General features: G+C 42.6%; 1 protein-coding gene across 2 annotated transcripts in view; it reads right to left on the reverse strand.

Annotated features, from left to right (window-relative positions):
• Positions 1–15,537, reverse strand: part of Csmd1 (CUB and Sushi multiple domains 1) — a 1,585,983-nt gene that overhangs the window by 23,668 nt on the left and 1,546,778 nt on the right. For both annotated transcript variants that reach the window (XM_060381443.1, XM_060381442.1), the window contains exons 55-61: positions 14,360–14,548; positions 10,199–10,372; positions 9,020–9,202; positions 5,496–5,672; positions 4,666–4,845; positions 2,155–2,328; positions 1,366–1,539 (exon numbers count right to left, since the gene is read on the reverse strand). In XM_060381443.1, the coding sequence (XP_060237426.1) occupies positions 1,366–1,539; positions 2,155–2,328; positions 4,666–4,845; positions 5,496–5,672; positions 9,020–9,202; positions 10,199–10,372; positions 14,360–14,548 (1,251 nt within the window). The remainder of the gene's footprint in view (positions 1–1,365; positions 1,540–2,154; positions 2,329–4,665; positions 4,846–5,495; positions 5,673–9,019; positions 9,203–10,198; positions 10,373–14,359; positions 14,549–15,537) is intronic.

Below are 15,537 nucleotides of genomic sequence, written 5' to 3' on the forward strand. Positions count from 1 at the left end.
TGTACAGATTTACTTCATGGTCATCACAGTTGTTTATCCATATTAGTTTTAGTCCCTGTTTTCCTTAAGTTCCTAATTATTCTTAAGTTTTCAAAATGAAAAACATATATAATCAAGTGGAAGCTTCCAGAAACTTGTGGGGTGTTTTTCAAAACTATGGGATATAACTGGAGAAGTGGCTACACTGTAGCTGATCCCAGGTGCTTGCACAGAGTAACACAGATACTGTTTTTAAAGGTTTTTTTTTCCTTGTCCTGTGGATGTACTAATGTACTGAGAAGTCTGGAGAGGGTAGACTCAGTTAATGCAGAGCTGTCTGCCATGCAGCACTTAAGAAAAATGGCAGGAGATACTCCCAGAGTCAGAATAAAAAGTTTCATGGAAATTATTTCTAATGTTGTCTTTAGTTTTAAGCATAAAACTATTTGATTTCTTAGAAAATTTCCCAGGCTCAACTTATTAATTACTGTAAATTTGCATAAGAGCCTCAGTAAATGTGTGTGGTTAATATTAATTCACAGTAAGAGCAGCCTTTTTGCTACGGGGATGTTTGCTAGGGGATGGTAATAACTGCATCATTCAGAACAGTCTTCCCTCAGTGACAAAGATGCAAACTGAGCTAGCTAGAGATGGAGATGCTCAGGATGGGAAGAATCTGTCAGAGCACCAGCATGCTCATGACCCAGTTTACATGGCTTGAAGGAGGTTGAACATTATTCATCTGTTCTGATTATGATTACTTTGACCAGGTCCTTGCACAGGGCTGTAGGGTAAAGGTCAGAGGCCACTTTCCAGTTTGAAAACCTACCCAACCTCACAATCCTTGGGCCCCCAACCCACCAATTCCAGAGCATGAAATTCTACCAATCCCTGAGCCCCAACACCCACCCATCACTGACCCTCAAATCCCTAGGACTGTCTTGAAATCTCATCACTCTCCACCCTGGAAATTTCCATGCTGGAAAATCCTCCCCCAACCCTACATAAGCCTGTCCCCAGCACAGGTCCCTGCTGCTTCCTGCCCAAGCTCGGGTAGCCACCCTTGTATGTCTTTCCCAATAAATCTTTGAGATTTGTTGTGTGGTGTGACTTTGTGGTATTTCTTGGCAACTGACTGACAGGTTGTCTTTTCCTTCAGAGATGTAACACTTGCATAGAGGAGATCTTCCCCTGTCAGAGATGTCACACTTTCATTGGTGAAGCCTTTCCCCTCACAGCTGCAATGCCTCCAATGGGAAAGCCTTTCCCTTCAGAGCTATAACACAAGGACACCATCAATGACACACCCACAAATGAGTCTCTGTAGTAATGTCTCTTCATTCTGCAGCCCCCCTTCCTGCATCCTCAGCTGTGGAAGTGCCTTACCTATACAAGTAGGCTGGATCCCACTCCACGTGCCGTCGGCCTGGCAGGTTCTCCTGGAGGAGCCCACTAACACAAACGGGGGCTTGCATTGGATGAAGACCTCAGACTTAAAGGTGAAACTTTTCCCACTGAGCCGTCCCTCTGCTGGAGTGCCAGGATCGCCACAGAATACAGCTGGGGAAATAAATAGGCCAGGTCAGCACTCAGCATGTTTGGACCAGACTACCCTCTTAATCCTGTTTAGATATTTCAGATTCTTCAGAGTTTGCTCTAAGCCAGCATACTCCTAAGGAGAAGGCACTGCAATAGCTAGTGTTGTGTTGATGGGTAACTTTATGTTCAAAACATCTAAAATCTCTGCGCTTAAGAGAACTATAAAGCAAATTAGACCTCCAACTGTCAAAGGCTATTAGGGGTTAAAATTTTACTTCCCGTTTCTGCTGCTGTAAATAAGCTTTGCAGGGTCTGACCTGCTTGCAAGAACAAATTGTAACTTTGTATTCTTTGCTTTTATAAATCCCTGACTGAGGAGGCTGGGTGCTGCATTCTGGAATCCCTGGTGGTAGAAGGTGCAGATCTGGCTTCAGTTTCTACATAAATGGCTCTTTGTTAAAATATATTAATGGTCAGACTGATGAATCTCTGGGGGACCCCAGACATAGAACAGCACCTGCCCTTATATGCTCAAGGCTCAGCGTTTACACAGTCTGACCAGTTACACATCTCTACCCTGCTGGAAGTGCCCCGGAGTGACCAGGGTCATAGGACACACATCACAGTAGGACTTACGCAGGCACTGAGGGACTTCTCCTTTCCATACTCCATGCCCTTCGCAGGACAGGATGGCCGAGTGGGAGAGCTGGTAGCCGTCCACACAGCTGTAGCTTATGCTGGCCCCCCAGCGGAAGTCTGATCCCTCCACCTTCCCGTGTGGCACCAGGGGAGGCTGGTTGCATAGGACAGCTGTTGCCAAGAACAAACAGGTCAAACACTGATCGGCGTGGCAGCAGGGCTGTTTATGTCCACCCCTCCCCCTACCACATCTCTTTCTGTGCCTCTTACCACAACTCTGACCACGGCTGGTGCCACAGCACCCGTCCTAGATCTTGCCATCGGTCATACCACCACAGCACCTAAGGGAGTGCGTTGCGCTTGCAGAGGAGCCGAGATGGGTTTCAAGCACCCTCGTTGGGGACTTACAACCACCCATGATTCCAGCTCCAGGGGATCTAACACCTCTGGTCTCCTCAGACACCTGTATCTATGTCCCTGCAGCCACGTCTTCCACTCTGCCTCCTCTCATGGTTTCCCCAGGGATCACTAAGTCCTTTTGAAACAGAAATAACTACTGGCAAAAAACATTAACAACACAAGAGTTTTTCTCCAGATATTTCTGCCTTAGCTCAGACTGAATATGTAAAATAACAATGAAGTAAAAATACAAAGCAACTCAAAATGAGACAGGATCAGATCCTCTGTGCTGGTCACACACACGGCCAAAGAAAGAAAACAGCTGACTTTGCCATTTTAATCCTGATATTAAGAACAAATCTAAGGAGGACTTGGTCACATGACATCAGTAACACCTTCGGATTATGTTACAGATGGTAAGATTTTTCTCCTGGCATCCATAATTTATTTACTTAAAGGTAGCATATAGTTTACCCAAAAATGTTCATGCACTTATGAATAAAGATTTTTTTAAAGATTTTAATTACATGTATTTTTGTGTGCCTAGGTGTATCTGGGTACAGATGTCTGAGGATGTCAGAGGTGTTGGATCCTCTGAATCTGAAGTCACACGTGGTTGTAAGCCTTCGCCATGGGTGTTAGGAAACGAACTTTTCTCTTCTGTGAGGGCAATGCACTCTCTTAGGCAATGAACCATCTCCCTAGATACCCCAAATGACTTCTAGAAAAATGAATTCATAAACGGATAAACATGCTTCTGTGAAATGACACTTGCTAGAGTTCTGGAGTTCATCCACTCTCTGTGGTGGTGGCTGATCGGCCCATCCTTCCCCGACTCCAGAGGTCACTATAAAACGGGAAGTGTCCCTAAGCCACACGTGAAAATTCACTCTGCAGATGAGAACTTCCTGACTTGGGAACCAGTGGCAGAAGGCAGCAAGAAGAGGACAGGCTTGCAAGTGTGTGTACTCACACGCCGGCTCCTGGGGGTAGCGCATGCTGGCACACCCCAGTTGCCATGCAGACTCAGCAGGTAGAAGAGTGCCCTGGTCCTGACACTGGACCTTCTGCCCATTCAGTCATTTGCTCAGTAAATACTTCTTGAAAACTTGACCGGAGGAACACGTGTTGGTACAAGGGGACTGTCCTGGGAAAGGCTCTAGGTAAACATGTGAATAGTGGGGAAAAGGCCAAGTTGGAGTGGAAAATGGGGGGAGAGGGGCTGGTGCTGACTAGGAGTATGATAGGTGTTACTTAAAGAGACACAGTTACTTAAAGAGAGAAGCAGCCAGAGTGTGGGATCATCAATTCTCACTGTGAACCATTGACCCTACCCTGTCCAACACAGCTGAAAAGTGTCATGACACATTCATTGGTGCCTGTTACAAAGCAAATGAGATGCTGAGTGACCAATGAAGTAAAAGAGAGTGGGAAATCCTTAGAAACACCAGGAAGAACAATGCTAACCCAACAGCATGTCCCCTCACAGGCGGGGGATGGGGACGAGCTGTGGCCATCAAGAACTCAGGGATCCTCACAACGAATTCACAAGCCTCCTTCAGAGACCTTCCCAAACACACCCTCTAGAGCAGTGGTTCTCAACCTGTGGGTGGCGACCCCAAGTTGGGCACTCAAACGACCCTTTCACAGTGGTCACCTAAGACCATGGGAAAACACAGATATTTACATTACAATTCATAACAGTAGCACAATTACAGTTATGAAGTAGCAACAAAAATGATTTTATGGTTGGGGGGTTACCACAACATGAGGAACTGTGTTAAAGGACTGTAGCATTAGAAGGTTGAGGAGCATTACTCTAAAACTAGGGTGCACCACCCGGGCCTTACCTTCTCCACTCAGGGAGAAGTGAAGAACTTCTAAGCTTGGGGCACTCACTGTACCCCTCCATGACTCAATCTCCCCATCTATAAAACTGCTACCAGTCAATCAGGAAAATAAAATGAGTAGATATTCACAAATGGGTTGAGAGGAATTCCGGGGACTCCTGGCTTCTGAAGCACAGCTTCATAAGCACAAGTGAACACAGCACAATCTTTTAAAGACTTCTAAACCTGTCCACAATGGCAAATAAATGGTGATGCATACCTTTGCAGAGGGGCCGGCTCTGATTCCATGTGCCATCTTTGGTACAGCGTATGGTGGGCGACGTTGAGGGCTCCATCAGGTAGCCAGGGTTACACTGATAGCTCACCGTCTTGTTGAAAGTGAAGTCTGTCCCAAACTGGATGCCATTGGGAAGTGTGCCAGGATCCCCACAACTGATGACTAAGAAGCAGGTAGCAGAAAAGAGAGGTGCAAATTAGCACAATAGAAACCAAACTCTGAGATACAGTAGGGAACCAGAGGGGTGCCCAAACTCAGAGCTCAGATTCTATAGACCTACAGCCAAGGGGCTGTGTTTGGATTGCTGCTCTATTGATAGGTGGCAGTATGGATGCTCTCCTTGGTGTTCCTGATGAAGACACAGCCATAGCTACAGGCAAGAACAAACAACTTATTTCTTTTTAAAGTGGGTGATCTGAAGCTAAAGAGGCCTTGCCTTTCTTTACCATTCTTCCTTAATTACACCATTTAAATAACTTTCATCTGTATAAGATAAATAAGCAGAACCTTTGTTTTTGTTCTTGTTTTCTGGACAGGTTGTGTGTGTGTGTGTGTGTCTAGCCTTGGCTTGGCTGTTCTGGACTCACTTTTTAGACCAGGCTGGCCTTGAACTCACAGAGATCTGCCTGCCTCTGCCTCCCAGAGTGCTGAGATTACAGGCATGTACCACCATGCCCAGCTAAGAAGCAGAATCTTAAAGCATCACACCAAATGATTTTAAATAATCAATATATATGGAAATTCCAAATTCTCAACGGATGGACATCAAGCCCCCACACCACAACCCTGCCTCCATCTGAGCAGGTACTGACTTGTACAGTCAGGGGCTGTGCCTGTCCATGTCCCGTTGGCTGTGCAGTGCCGAGTCATGAGCCCTGAGGTCTTGTAGCCTTCCCAGCAGGCATAGATGACGGAGCTGGAGAAGAGGATGCCATCGCTGCTGAGGATCATCCCGTTGGTGGGGGTGCCAGGGTTTCCACAGGACACAGCTGTCAGGAAGCAAAGACAATGGCCCACAAGGGAGTAAGCAAGGACAGAAGCATAAGATGGGGGGCCAGGGGGGGAAGGGAGAGAGAGCAATGAGGTTAGCTTCCTCATAGCAATGTAGTGATCTTTATATCGGATAAACTATGACTTTATCTTACCTCACCTGCACATTTATTTGTTATTAGCCACAAAAGTTAAAACTATACTTTCACAACTTTTCTGAATGAAAACATGATTTATAGTATTAAGAAATCTAAAGCCTTACTATTCTAAGCTTGAACATACTTTTAAGCGAGGTAGAATTAGCATGAACTTTAAAAAGTATTATAAAAGCATTAGAGCTCAAAGATTTCCTTCACAGCAGTCTTTATCTGTTGGAAATCTGGGAAAATAAGGTCATATGTTATATGGAGAGTTCACTTGGGATGCAGAAAACGTCTCAGGAATGTAAACGTCTGTACCTACTGGAGAGCAGTCTCCCTCATGTTATCTAATTTACACACAGATGTGTAACTGACTGACACATGATTTCATTTTGCATTACTCCAAAATGTATCCTGATGTTCCCTAGAGGCACTGAGACCTCAGTTAATGATGCTCAGTGCAACAGGGCAGGACTCTCACTCACTGTGTGCCCCATAGCAATGGCACAGAGGAAACACCCTCTTCTGGAGACAGACCAGAGTGATGGCTTCAGTGTTGACTATTTTGCCATTTTTATATGAGACCATCAACAGAATAACTGTCATATTTTTACCTCGGCCTCAGCACAAGGATGTGTCCTGCGACAGTTACTGGAGAAGCAATAAGGAGACCACAGCATGAAATTCTCTGAAAGTGGTCAGCGAGTTTGAAACATTCTTTCATGTTTAGTTGCTCCACTTTCAAAGCTTGTCTTGAGAGCAAAGAAAGATGCATTTCCCTTAAAATACGGAATAAAGCAGCCAATTGCTATTTCATGTAGAATATGCACATGAGCTCCAGTTGAGTTGATTCTTGTTTGTAAGACAAATACAAAGCACACTGATCCGTGCCCCCTGACTATGCCTGTGTCAGTCACCACTAATCAACAGTGATACTCATTCAGTATGCACACTTGTTTAGCAGCTAGAGTGTCACAGCTACTGTGGAGTTTTACTGATAGAAAGTCTCTCAAAAAGTAAACATTAAAAATGGGATCATATGTAGTCCAAAGATGAGAGTGACATTTCTAACTCACTATATTTGCTATAATAACCCATGTGTACAGCTTTCCAAATCACCTATGCAGGAAAACGTGAATCAACTAATTGGCATGAATCACTCAGTTTATCTTATAAGCAAATGTATGCTAATGAGCTTATACCACAGTGATGCTATCTGAACACCGAGACATTTCCTTTTAAATGTCGCATTTTATAAAGTAAGACTTATAATTAGATTTTTTCTTTATTTTCCATTTAACAGTAAGAAAACATCCACTGGATGTCTAGACCAGTGAAGTGTAGACAGAAGGTACTGTCAGTCTGTGTTTTTGGAGTGACACTGATAACCTGTGACAGATGATACTAAAAGAAATAGTTTCTATTTGCAGTTTCTAAAGAAGAAAGACACTTTGTAAATTATAAGGTATGACCACTATATTCTGTTTCTAGGTTTTATTCTTTGTTTAAAATGTATCTTCTACCCTCCCTGCTGTAAGGGAGGGAAGGTGGGGTTGGAAGGGAATGAGGGAGCAGGATACAGCTGGGATACAGAGTTAATAAAATGTAACTAATAAAAATTTTAAAAAAATGTCAAAATTAAAAAGAAATTGTACTTAAAAAAGTATCTTCTACTTCCTATTTTGATCATGTAACATATTTTGCTAAGACAGTTTTGTCTAACTTAATTTACATTGAAATATAACTTAGCTAATACTCAACATTTTATTGTTTAATATCAGCAGAGCCCACCTAGGATGTCGCATTAGACAGTGGCAGTAGCACCATACTGAACTCTCTGATTTTTTTTTCTCAGTTAATGTATACAATGGTTTCAAAGTTTACATGTAAAGGGTTATAGAAGACATTCCCAATTGCTATAATGTGTGGAATGTCACATATTCTGCCTATAAGTAGTAATGACAAGACACCATGTAGCTCAGGTTATCTCCATCAACACTTTTACTGCTTACTAAAATTTAATGTTTATCAAAGTTATGAGAAAGTAATAAAGACTTACTCAATGCAACTTAAATCAAATGACATCATTATAGTGAAAGAACTTCCTGAGCAGGGGACTTGGAAGCATTTGCTAATGAGCCTGTGATCACAAGACCAATTACTAACCAAAGCCAAGATAATGTAATAGAAATCTACAGGTATGTAATATTAAACTATTATGGGTAGAAAAATCATTCCATCTTTATGAAAGTTTTAAAAGCTTTTCTTTCCTGACTCATGAGTTCCTTTTTCAATTCATTCCAGTTTCCCATGGGGATGTAAGGTTTTTAGTAGATTAAGAAGAGACAATTATGTCAGGTTAGAAATATTCTTGACTAGGGAACTGCTGCCTGAAGCCTTGCTTAACACTTCTAGAGATTTTGTCCCCTGTGGTGAGAGTGCAAGAGCTTTTTCAAGTACTTCAAATTGTATAGAAAAGAATTTACCCACACAAAAAGTATGCCAGCATAATCTTTTGAGACCTAAAACTCGAGATGTTGAGTTACATGGACATCTATTAGTTAAAGGGACACTGCCCACCTTCTGATGCTGTTTCCTGAACTTTAAGCACATCATTATGGAACACATCTCAGTTCATCTTTGCCTAAGGCAGACTTTGCAGATTCCTGGCCTGGTACTAGAAAGGACTCATGGTGTGCACTGTTGACAGTTGGACCATCCCTAACTCCTGCTGAAGTCAGATGTACTTATGCCAAAATGCCACACAAATGATAACTCTAGATTGCTTTGCATCTCCTGTGCATGAAGGCATCAGCAGGGTGGAATCTATGGGAACTGAAGTTCTCTCAGCCTGTGGAGATCCTGTCTGATTGAGTTTCGTCTTCTTATTGTCCCTCAGCCTCCTTTCTTCACCTCCAGGATCCACACAACAAGGCACCAGTCACAGCCTAGTATCAGTTTAGAAACTCACGTTTGTGTGATAAACAGTCAAATGATAAGAGCTACTGTGATAGGGTCCTTGGAACAGTCTGGGTATCTCTAGGGCTCACTCATAACTTTATCTGATGCTCTTAAAACTTTTGGGAGAAGGGGTCAAATGGACAAGGGTTATCACCATGTAGTAACCCCTCAGGATGGTTCCGGGCACTTGAGGATGAGCCTGTGGTTTGAATGCATGGGAGGACGGCAGGGTTTGAACCACTCACCCTCACACACAGGCTGTACCCCCGACCAGGACCCATTCACTAGGCAGGTGCGCTCTGCAGATCCTCGCAGCTGGTAGCCCATCTCACAGGAGAAGCGCAAAAGACTCTTCATCTTAAACTCATCCCCAAGGCGAGACCCATGTGCAGGAGTTCCTGGATCACCACAAAATCCAGGAGTGTTTCCTGTGGAGGACAAAACACAGGGAATACAGGACTTGATTAATAGAGTTGTTTTCAGGTAAAACTTCAAAAGCTATGAAATTAAAGGTTTCTTAAATATGCTTTTAACATGGACTATGCTTTTGCAACACAGGGCATCTGGAAAGAAACCTTTCCTCTTCATACTTCCTAACATGGAAGAGACTTAAGGCATTGTTTCTCTGTCACCAAAATATAGAGATGGCCAATGAGAAAATGGGATCTTTTGGGAAAAAGTGAGATACTGAGATGCGATCACAGTAGCATCCCAGGACAGTGATGTAGGCAGCAAGAGAGAAATGGGGGCTTAGCTGTACCAGCTACAAAGGAACGCAAAGGTTTCTGCTTTTTATAGTTAAATCTACATATTGCATTTCACCTGTAAAATCACCCTTAGGAAAATTAATATGATAAAAAGATGAAGGTGATTACTGATAATAGAGGTGAAAATGTAAGAAAATAGAGTGAAAAGCTTATAATAAATTTGACCAAGGCAAGCAATAATTCCATCCAGCAGGCCAATAAGAAATCTACGCAAAGGAAATGGTATGAGGTGGGCTTGTGAGGACAGGGTAGGTGCTGCTGCTGACTCATATGATAGAAAGCAGGGATAATGACAGAGATGCTGAAGAGAATTATACAGCACTATGTGATGTGTCTTATTGATAGGGATGTGAATGAAATGATGTTGATCTTCGTGGTGGGCACCAGCAATAATGGTGAGGATGATGCTGTTCCTGACGTATGTGATGTGGATCTGTGATAGACTAAAGGTGCTCTGTGTAATGGGGACCAGGGATGATGGTGAAGATGGTATTGACCTATGGGATAAGGGCTAAAGGCTGTGATGGAGATGTCAGTGCTGGTGACCCCTGTGGTGGGGGCCAGAGATTACAGTGATCAGTCTTTATTAGTGATGTATTTCGAATCATTACAAACAGGTGTGCACTTATCCAATATTCTGAGCATAGAGTTCCTCACCTGAACAGTGGGGAAGGGCTCCACTCCAGTGACTGTCTTCTTGGCAGACTCTTGTGCTATTGCCTGTGAGGATCTGGCCCCCTTTGCAAGAGTACTGAACTATGGCTCCATATGTAAACAATTCTCCAGTTAGGACAGCATTAGCAGGGACCCCAGGATGCCCACAAGATATAGCTGAAAGTGAGATTAGAATAAGTGAAGATACATGTTTTGCATAGTAAGGATCTCATACAGGTCCTACAAGCATTACTCTTTAAGGAACAGGACCTAACCATGTCTCTACAGATAAGAAATGGCTATTTCCAGATGGTACTTTCATACTTAGTTATTGAAGAAAGGAAAGGTTGTGGTGATGTAATATCTTTTCTTAAGAGAGCTTTGCTTAAAGTTGCACTTTACATATCAGACTTCAAGGAGAAAAACAGCTGCCCAACTTTACCTGTCTGGCTCTGATTGTATTCCATGTGAGCAGAACGGGCATTGTTTTCAAGTGAAAAGCCATATGAATCTATCAGAACTATTTTTATTACTTTGTCAGCTAATGTGATAATCATACATTTTGCTTGGAGACAAGATTAAATGTACTTAATTAAGCTCATCTGTCTAGTCTAGTTAGGATTTTTTATTGGGTTGTGACCTAAAATGTGTAAGTAAAACCAACAAGCAAAAAACTGACTCACCAACAACATAGTCTAAAAAAATCACCGTAGTATTTTCTCTCATATACTTAAAATCATGTCCACCCAAGTTCATAATATATTGTAAACACCCTTCAAAAATGCAAGTTCTAGAATCTGGATGAATAGAGTCCTTAAGTACTGAAAACTCTAGATCCGTTTCCCTCTGCATTACCAAATACAGCTAGGGACTGATAAACCGCAATGCTTCATGTAGGTGACTAGCTAAGCAAAAGCTGCCAGATACTTATTCAGAAGCACGAATTCAATACCCAAGACTCACTCCATTTGATTACTAGCAACTCAGGAGTGATGTGGACCAGAGAGGAGGCTCTGGAGCTGGAAGGCAGAGCCCTCTCCAGGGTCACATTAGCCTTCTTTATCTGTATAGCATTAGCATTCATTCAGTGCAGACCCAAGATTGATCTAGAGTCCTAAAAGGAAGCCAATTAGATCACAAACACTCAATTGTTGAATAAATGACCAATTTTGGGTTAAATAAGAGAACAAAAGGAAACAATCCAAGACACAAAGCAATAGCAGCAGAAAGAAGAGGCTGAACCTCTTTGGAGCAAGCAAAGTTCTCCTTTGAGATTCCCCTTCCCACAGTCTGGTTGTTAAGGACAACAAGTGGGACAGTGAGGGGAGGGAGCAGCTAGTCAAGGAACAAGGAGTTTGTTAAATCCCAGGGCCTGCAGATTGAATCACATCAGCATCAGTGCAATGGTTGATGGGAATCTCCCAGGCAAGAACAATGCAAAAGGGAAGCAACAAAGCCAACTAAGTTCCCTGGAAAACTTGCCAGGGTGCAGCTGAGGAAAGTGTGCTGCAGACAGGCTGAAGGGAGAAGGCTCTGGGCACATTCATAGAGGCAGCACATCTATCTACACGGAGCATCCAGCATCATTCTTTCTCTCTGTTGAAAGTAGCCATAGTGTTAAAGTTTGAATTTAAGGCTGCTTCTGTATGGGGCTTATGAGGGATACTTACTTGAAGTGGCAGTACTTGCAATTCTACTCTACTTATCCACCTCAAAGCGCTGCAACTGAAAGGTGTAGGTGGGATTTTGTAGCATGGAAGCTGCTGCCAAAGTGCCACCTCTTTCCTTTATTACCACAAAGGTGGCATTTAGATTTTTTTAAAGATAGATTTTATTTTTATTAATTACAGTTTATTCACTTTGTAGATCCCTCTGTCTTCCCCTCCCAATCCCACCTTCCCTCCTTCTTCTCCACCCATGACCCTTTCCAAGTCCATTGATAGGGGAGGTCCTCCTCCACTTCCATCTGATCCTAGTCTATCTCATCAGGAGTGGCTGCATTGTCTTCCTCTGTGGCCTGATAAGGCTGCACTCCCCTGAGGGGGAAGTGATCAAAGAGCATGCCACTGAGTTCATATCAGAGACAGTTCCTGTTCCCATTACTAGGGAACCCACTTGGACACTGAACTGCCATGGGCTACATCTGTGCCAGGGGTTCTAGGTTATCTCCATGAATGGTCCTTGGTTGGAGTTTCAGTCTCAGAAAACACCCGTTTTCAGATTTTTTGGTTCTGTTGCTCTCCTTGTGGAGCTCTTGTCCCCTCCAGGCATTTATTAACTCCCCCTTCTTTCATAAGATTACCTGCACTCTGCCCAAAGCTTGGCTATTAGTCTCAGTATATGCTTTGATACCCTTCTGGGTAAAGTCTTTCAGAGGCCTTCTGTGGTAGGCTCCTGTCCTGTTCCTTGTTTTCTCCCTCTTCTGATGTCCATCCCCTTTGCCTTTGTGAATGAGGATTGAACATCTTACCCAGAGTCATCCTCCTTGATTAGCTTCTTTAGGTGTACAGATTTTAGTATGTTATATTATATGTCTAATATCCACATTTAAGTGAGTATATAGCCTGTGTGTCTTTCTGCTTCTGGGATACCTCACTCAGGATGATCTTTTCTAGTTCCCACCATTTGCCTTCAAATTTCATGATTTCCTTGTTTTTAGTTGATGAATAGTATTCCATCATGTAAATGTACCTCAATTTCTGTATACACCCCTCAACTGAGGAACATCTGGGTTGTTTCCAACTTCTGTCTATTACAAAAATGCTACTACAAACAAGGTTGAGCAAATATTTTTGTTGTATACTTGAGCATCTTTTGGATATATGCCTTGGTGTGGTATAGCTGGATCTTGAGGTAGCACTATTCCTAATTGTCTGAGAAAGTACTACTTTGATTTTCAAAGAGGTTGTACAAGTTTACATTTCCACTAGCAATAGAAGAGGGTTCTCCTTTCTCCACATCTTCTCCAGCATGTGTTGTCACTTGAGTTTTTGATCTTAGCCATTCTGATAGTTATAAGGTGAAATCTCAGGGTTGTTTTGATTCACATTTCTCTGATGACTAAGTATGTTGAACATTTCTTCAAGTGTTTCTCTGCCATTCAGTATTTCTCTATTGAGAATTCTCTGTTTACAGGCTCTAAGATCAACAACCAATAAATGGGACCTCATGAAGCTGAAAATCTTCTCTAAAGCAAAGAACACTGTCCTCTGAACAAAAATGACAGCCTACTGATTGGGAAAGGATCTTCACCAACCCTATATGAGACAGAGAGCTAATATCCAGAATATATAAAGAACTCAAGAAGTTAAACATCAACAGATCAAGTAATCCAATTAAAAAATGGGGTACAGAGCTAAACAGAGAATTCTCAATAGAGGAATATCGAATGGCATTTAGATTTTAAGGACTGCTTTGTTTCCCTGACTTAAGAAGCTCAAAGACAATGAGACTTTCTATATGTACATATTAAATATGGGAGATGATTCTTTTAGTGCTACAGGATTGTCTACTTTTGTTTGTTTTTGAGAGAAAAGCACCACAGTATGGGAGCATGTGTAGACAGATATATTCTTGTCCATCTCCATCTCCAGACAAGTTCTTTGGGACCATGGTGGCCATGTAGGTCTCTGTCTGTGAGAAAATCACCTCTACCCTTCACAGAGCTGTCCCTTCCCCTGGCCATGTGAGGTTTGTCTGATACTGTCTGTCAGCTGGGGCCACTGTTGGCCTCACTGAAAGGGCCATGGAAGTCAGATACATTCTCTCTGGTAAGCCCACCTTTTCACTCATGGATGCTGAGTAAACAGGTCAGAAGTCTACATAAAAGCCATTGGCTAGAACTGCAGAGAGGAAGGCTGAGGCATGAAGACACTGAGATTTATGGCTACCATGAAGGTAAAGAGTAAGCCTGTGCCACAGAATAAAGCAAGCAGACAAGGTGGCCATACAGAGGCAGAAGTGAGAGTTCCTTTCCTCTTATATTAAACTAATTTAAGTGATATTTGGTAATTTCTGGGCAATTGGCAGAAATAGTGGTTCTGCCCCTGAGAGAAGGAGAAGGAGCTAACATACACTGTTTACTTGACTATGTGGAAATACATTTCAGTTGCTGGTGTTTCCTTTGTTTCTGTGTCCAAGAATCCTGGGAAAAGTCCCACTCACCTAGACACTTGGGTAAGGAGCGATCCCACAAGCCATTTGCCATGCAGGTCAGAGCAGAAGATCCCAGCAGGTAGAACCCTTTCTTGCAATGATACATCACACTCATCCCATACTCAAAACTCTCCGGAAAGTTCTGTTGCCCATGGCGAACTGCATTTTCCACAAATCCAGGATCGGAACAATTCACCACTAGAAAACGAAGCATATCATGTTCGTAAAGCTTTTCTCCCCCAGTCATTATGAAGAATAAAGCTATGCAACTTGTAGGGGCAAGAGGAAAGTGGTAGAGCCATATTAAGCAAATTAAATGAGTCTTAGAAGGATAGGTATCTGTTTCCTCTCATTTGTAGCCCCTAGATTTCATATATAGCTACATAAAATCATGTATGTATGTACGACAAGAAAATATGTATGAAATTGTTCAGAGTGGGACTAAACCTGGGGATGTGGGGCATGAAAGAATATGCTCAACAGACGATATATAGCTGGATGAAAATGTCCATATGTAAGCAACATCTTGTACAATGAGTACACAATGAGTAAAAAAACAAAACAAAAAAAAAAACAAAGCCATAAATTACAAAGAAAATAAACAAACGAGAAAAATCCAAACTGGAAAAGAAAGTAAATTCTAAATCAATGTAGACAGTCTTTAGAAGGAGAGGTTGATCTGGAAGCCACCTCATGGCTTCCTGATTCCCCTTGGATTGTACTTACACTTCATCAGGCATCAGATTGACCACCACTGTAGTTCTGAAGTTATGGGGCCAATCTACTACTTCCTAAAAATAGGCTTCTTCAGCATAAATTCCAAATCAGTCTTCTCCATTAAACTTTTATAGTGTAAAAATGGTGAAATGGAACTGGCCAGTGATGGTTTGATTATTTTTCTTCGAGTGCAGTGTTGGAGATCTGGGACATACTTGTTATTTAGCCACACCTGCCTGCACATATTAATGTGTGCCCCTAAAGGAATGCTGCTGTCAATACACCACAAACACAGTCAAAGATGGCGCTTCTCTCATCAGCACCGCATGGAAATATAGGCTAGGCCACCTCTGATGGGAACCCTCTTGCCTCAGGAGGAGAGGAGAAGGCAGTCTCAGCAGTACAGGACACGCTCTGTTTATGCTGAATGGCCTTCATTAGCCCAAAGGCCCATGGGCATCTTGGGAGGA

This window comes from Meriones unguiculatus, chromosome 4 (assembly GCF_030254825.1).
Source record: "Meriones unguiculatus strain TT.TT164.6M chromosome 4, Bangor_MerUng_6.1, whole genome shotgun sequence".
Taxonomy (NCBI): Eukaryota; Metazoa; Chordata; class Mammalia; order Rodentia; family Muridae; genus Meriones; species Meriones unguiculatus.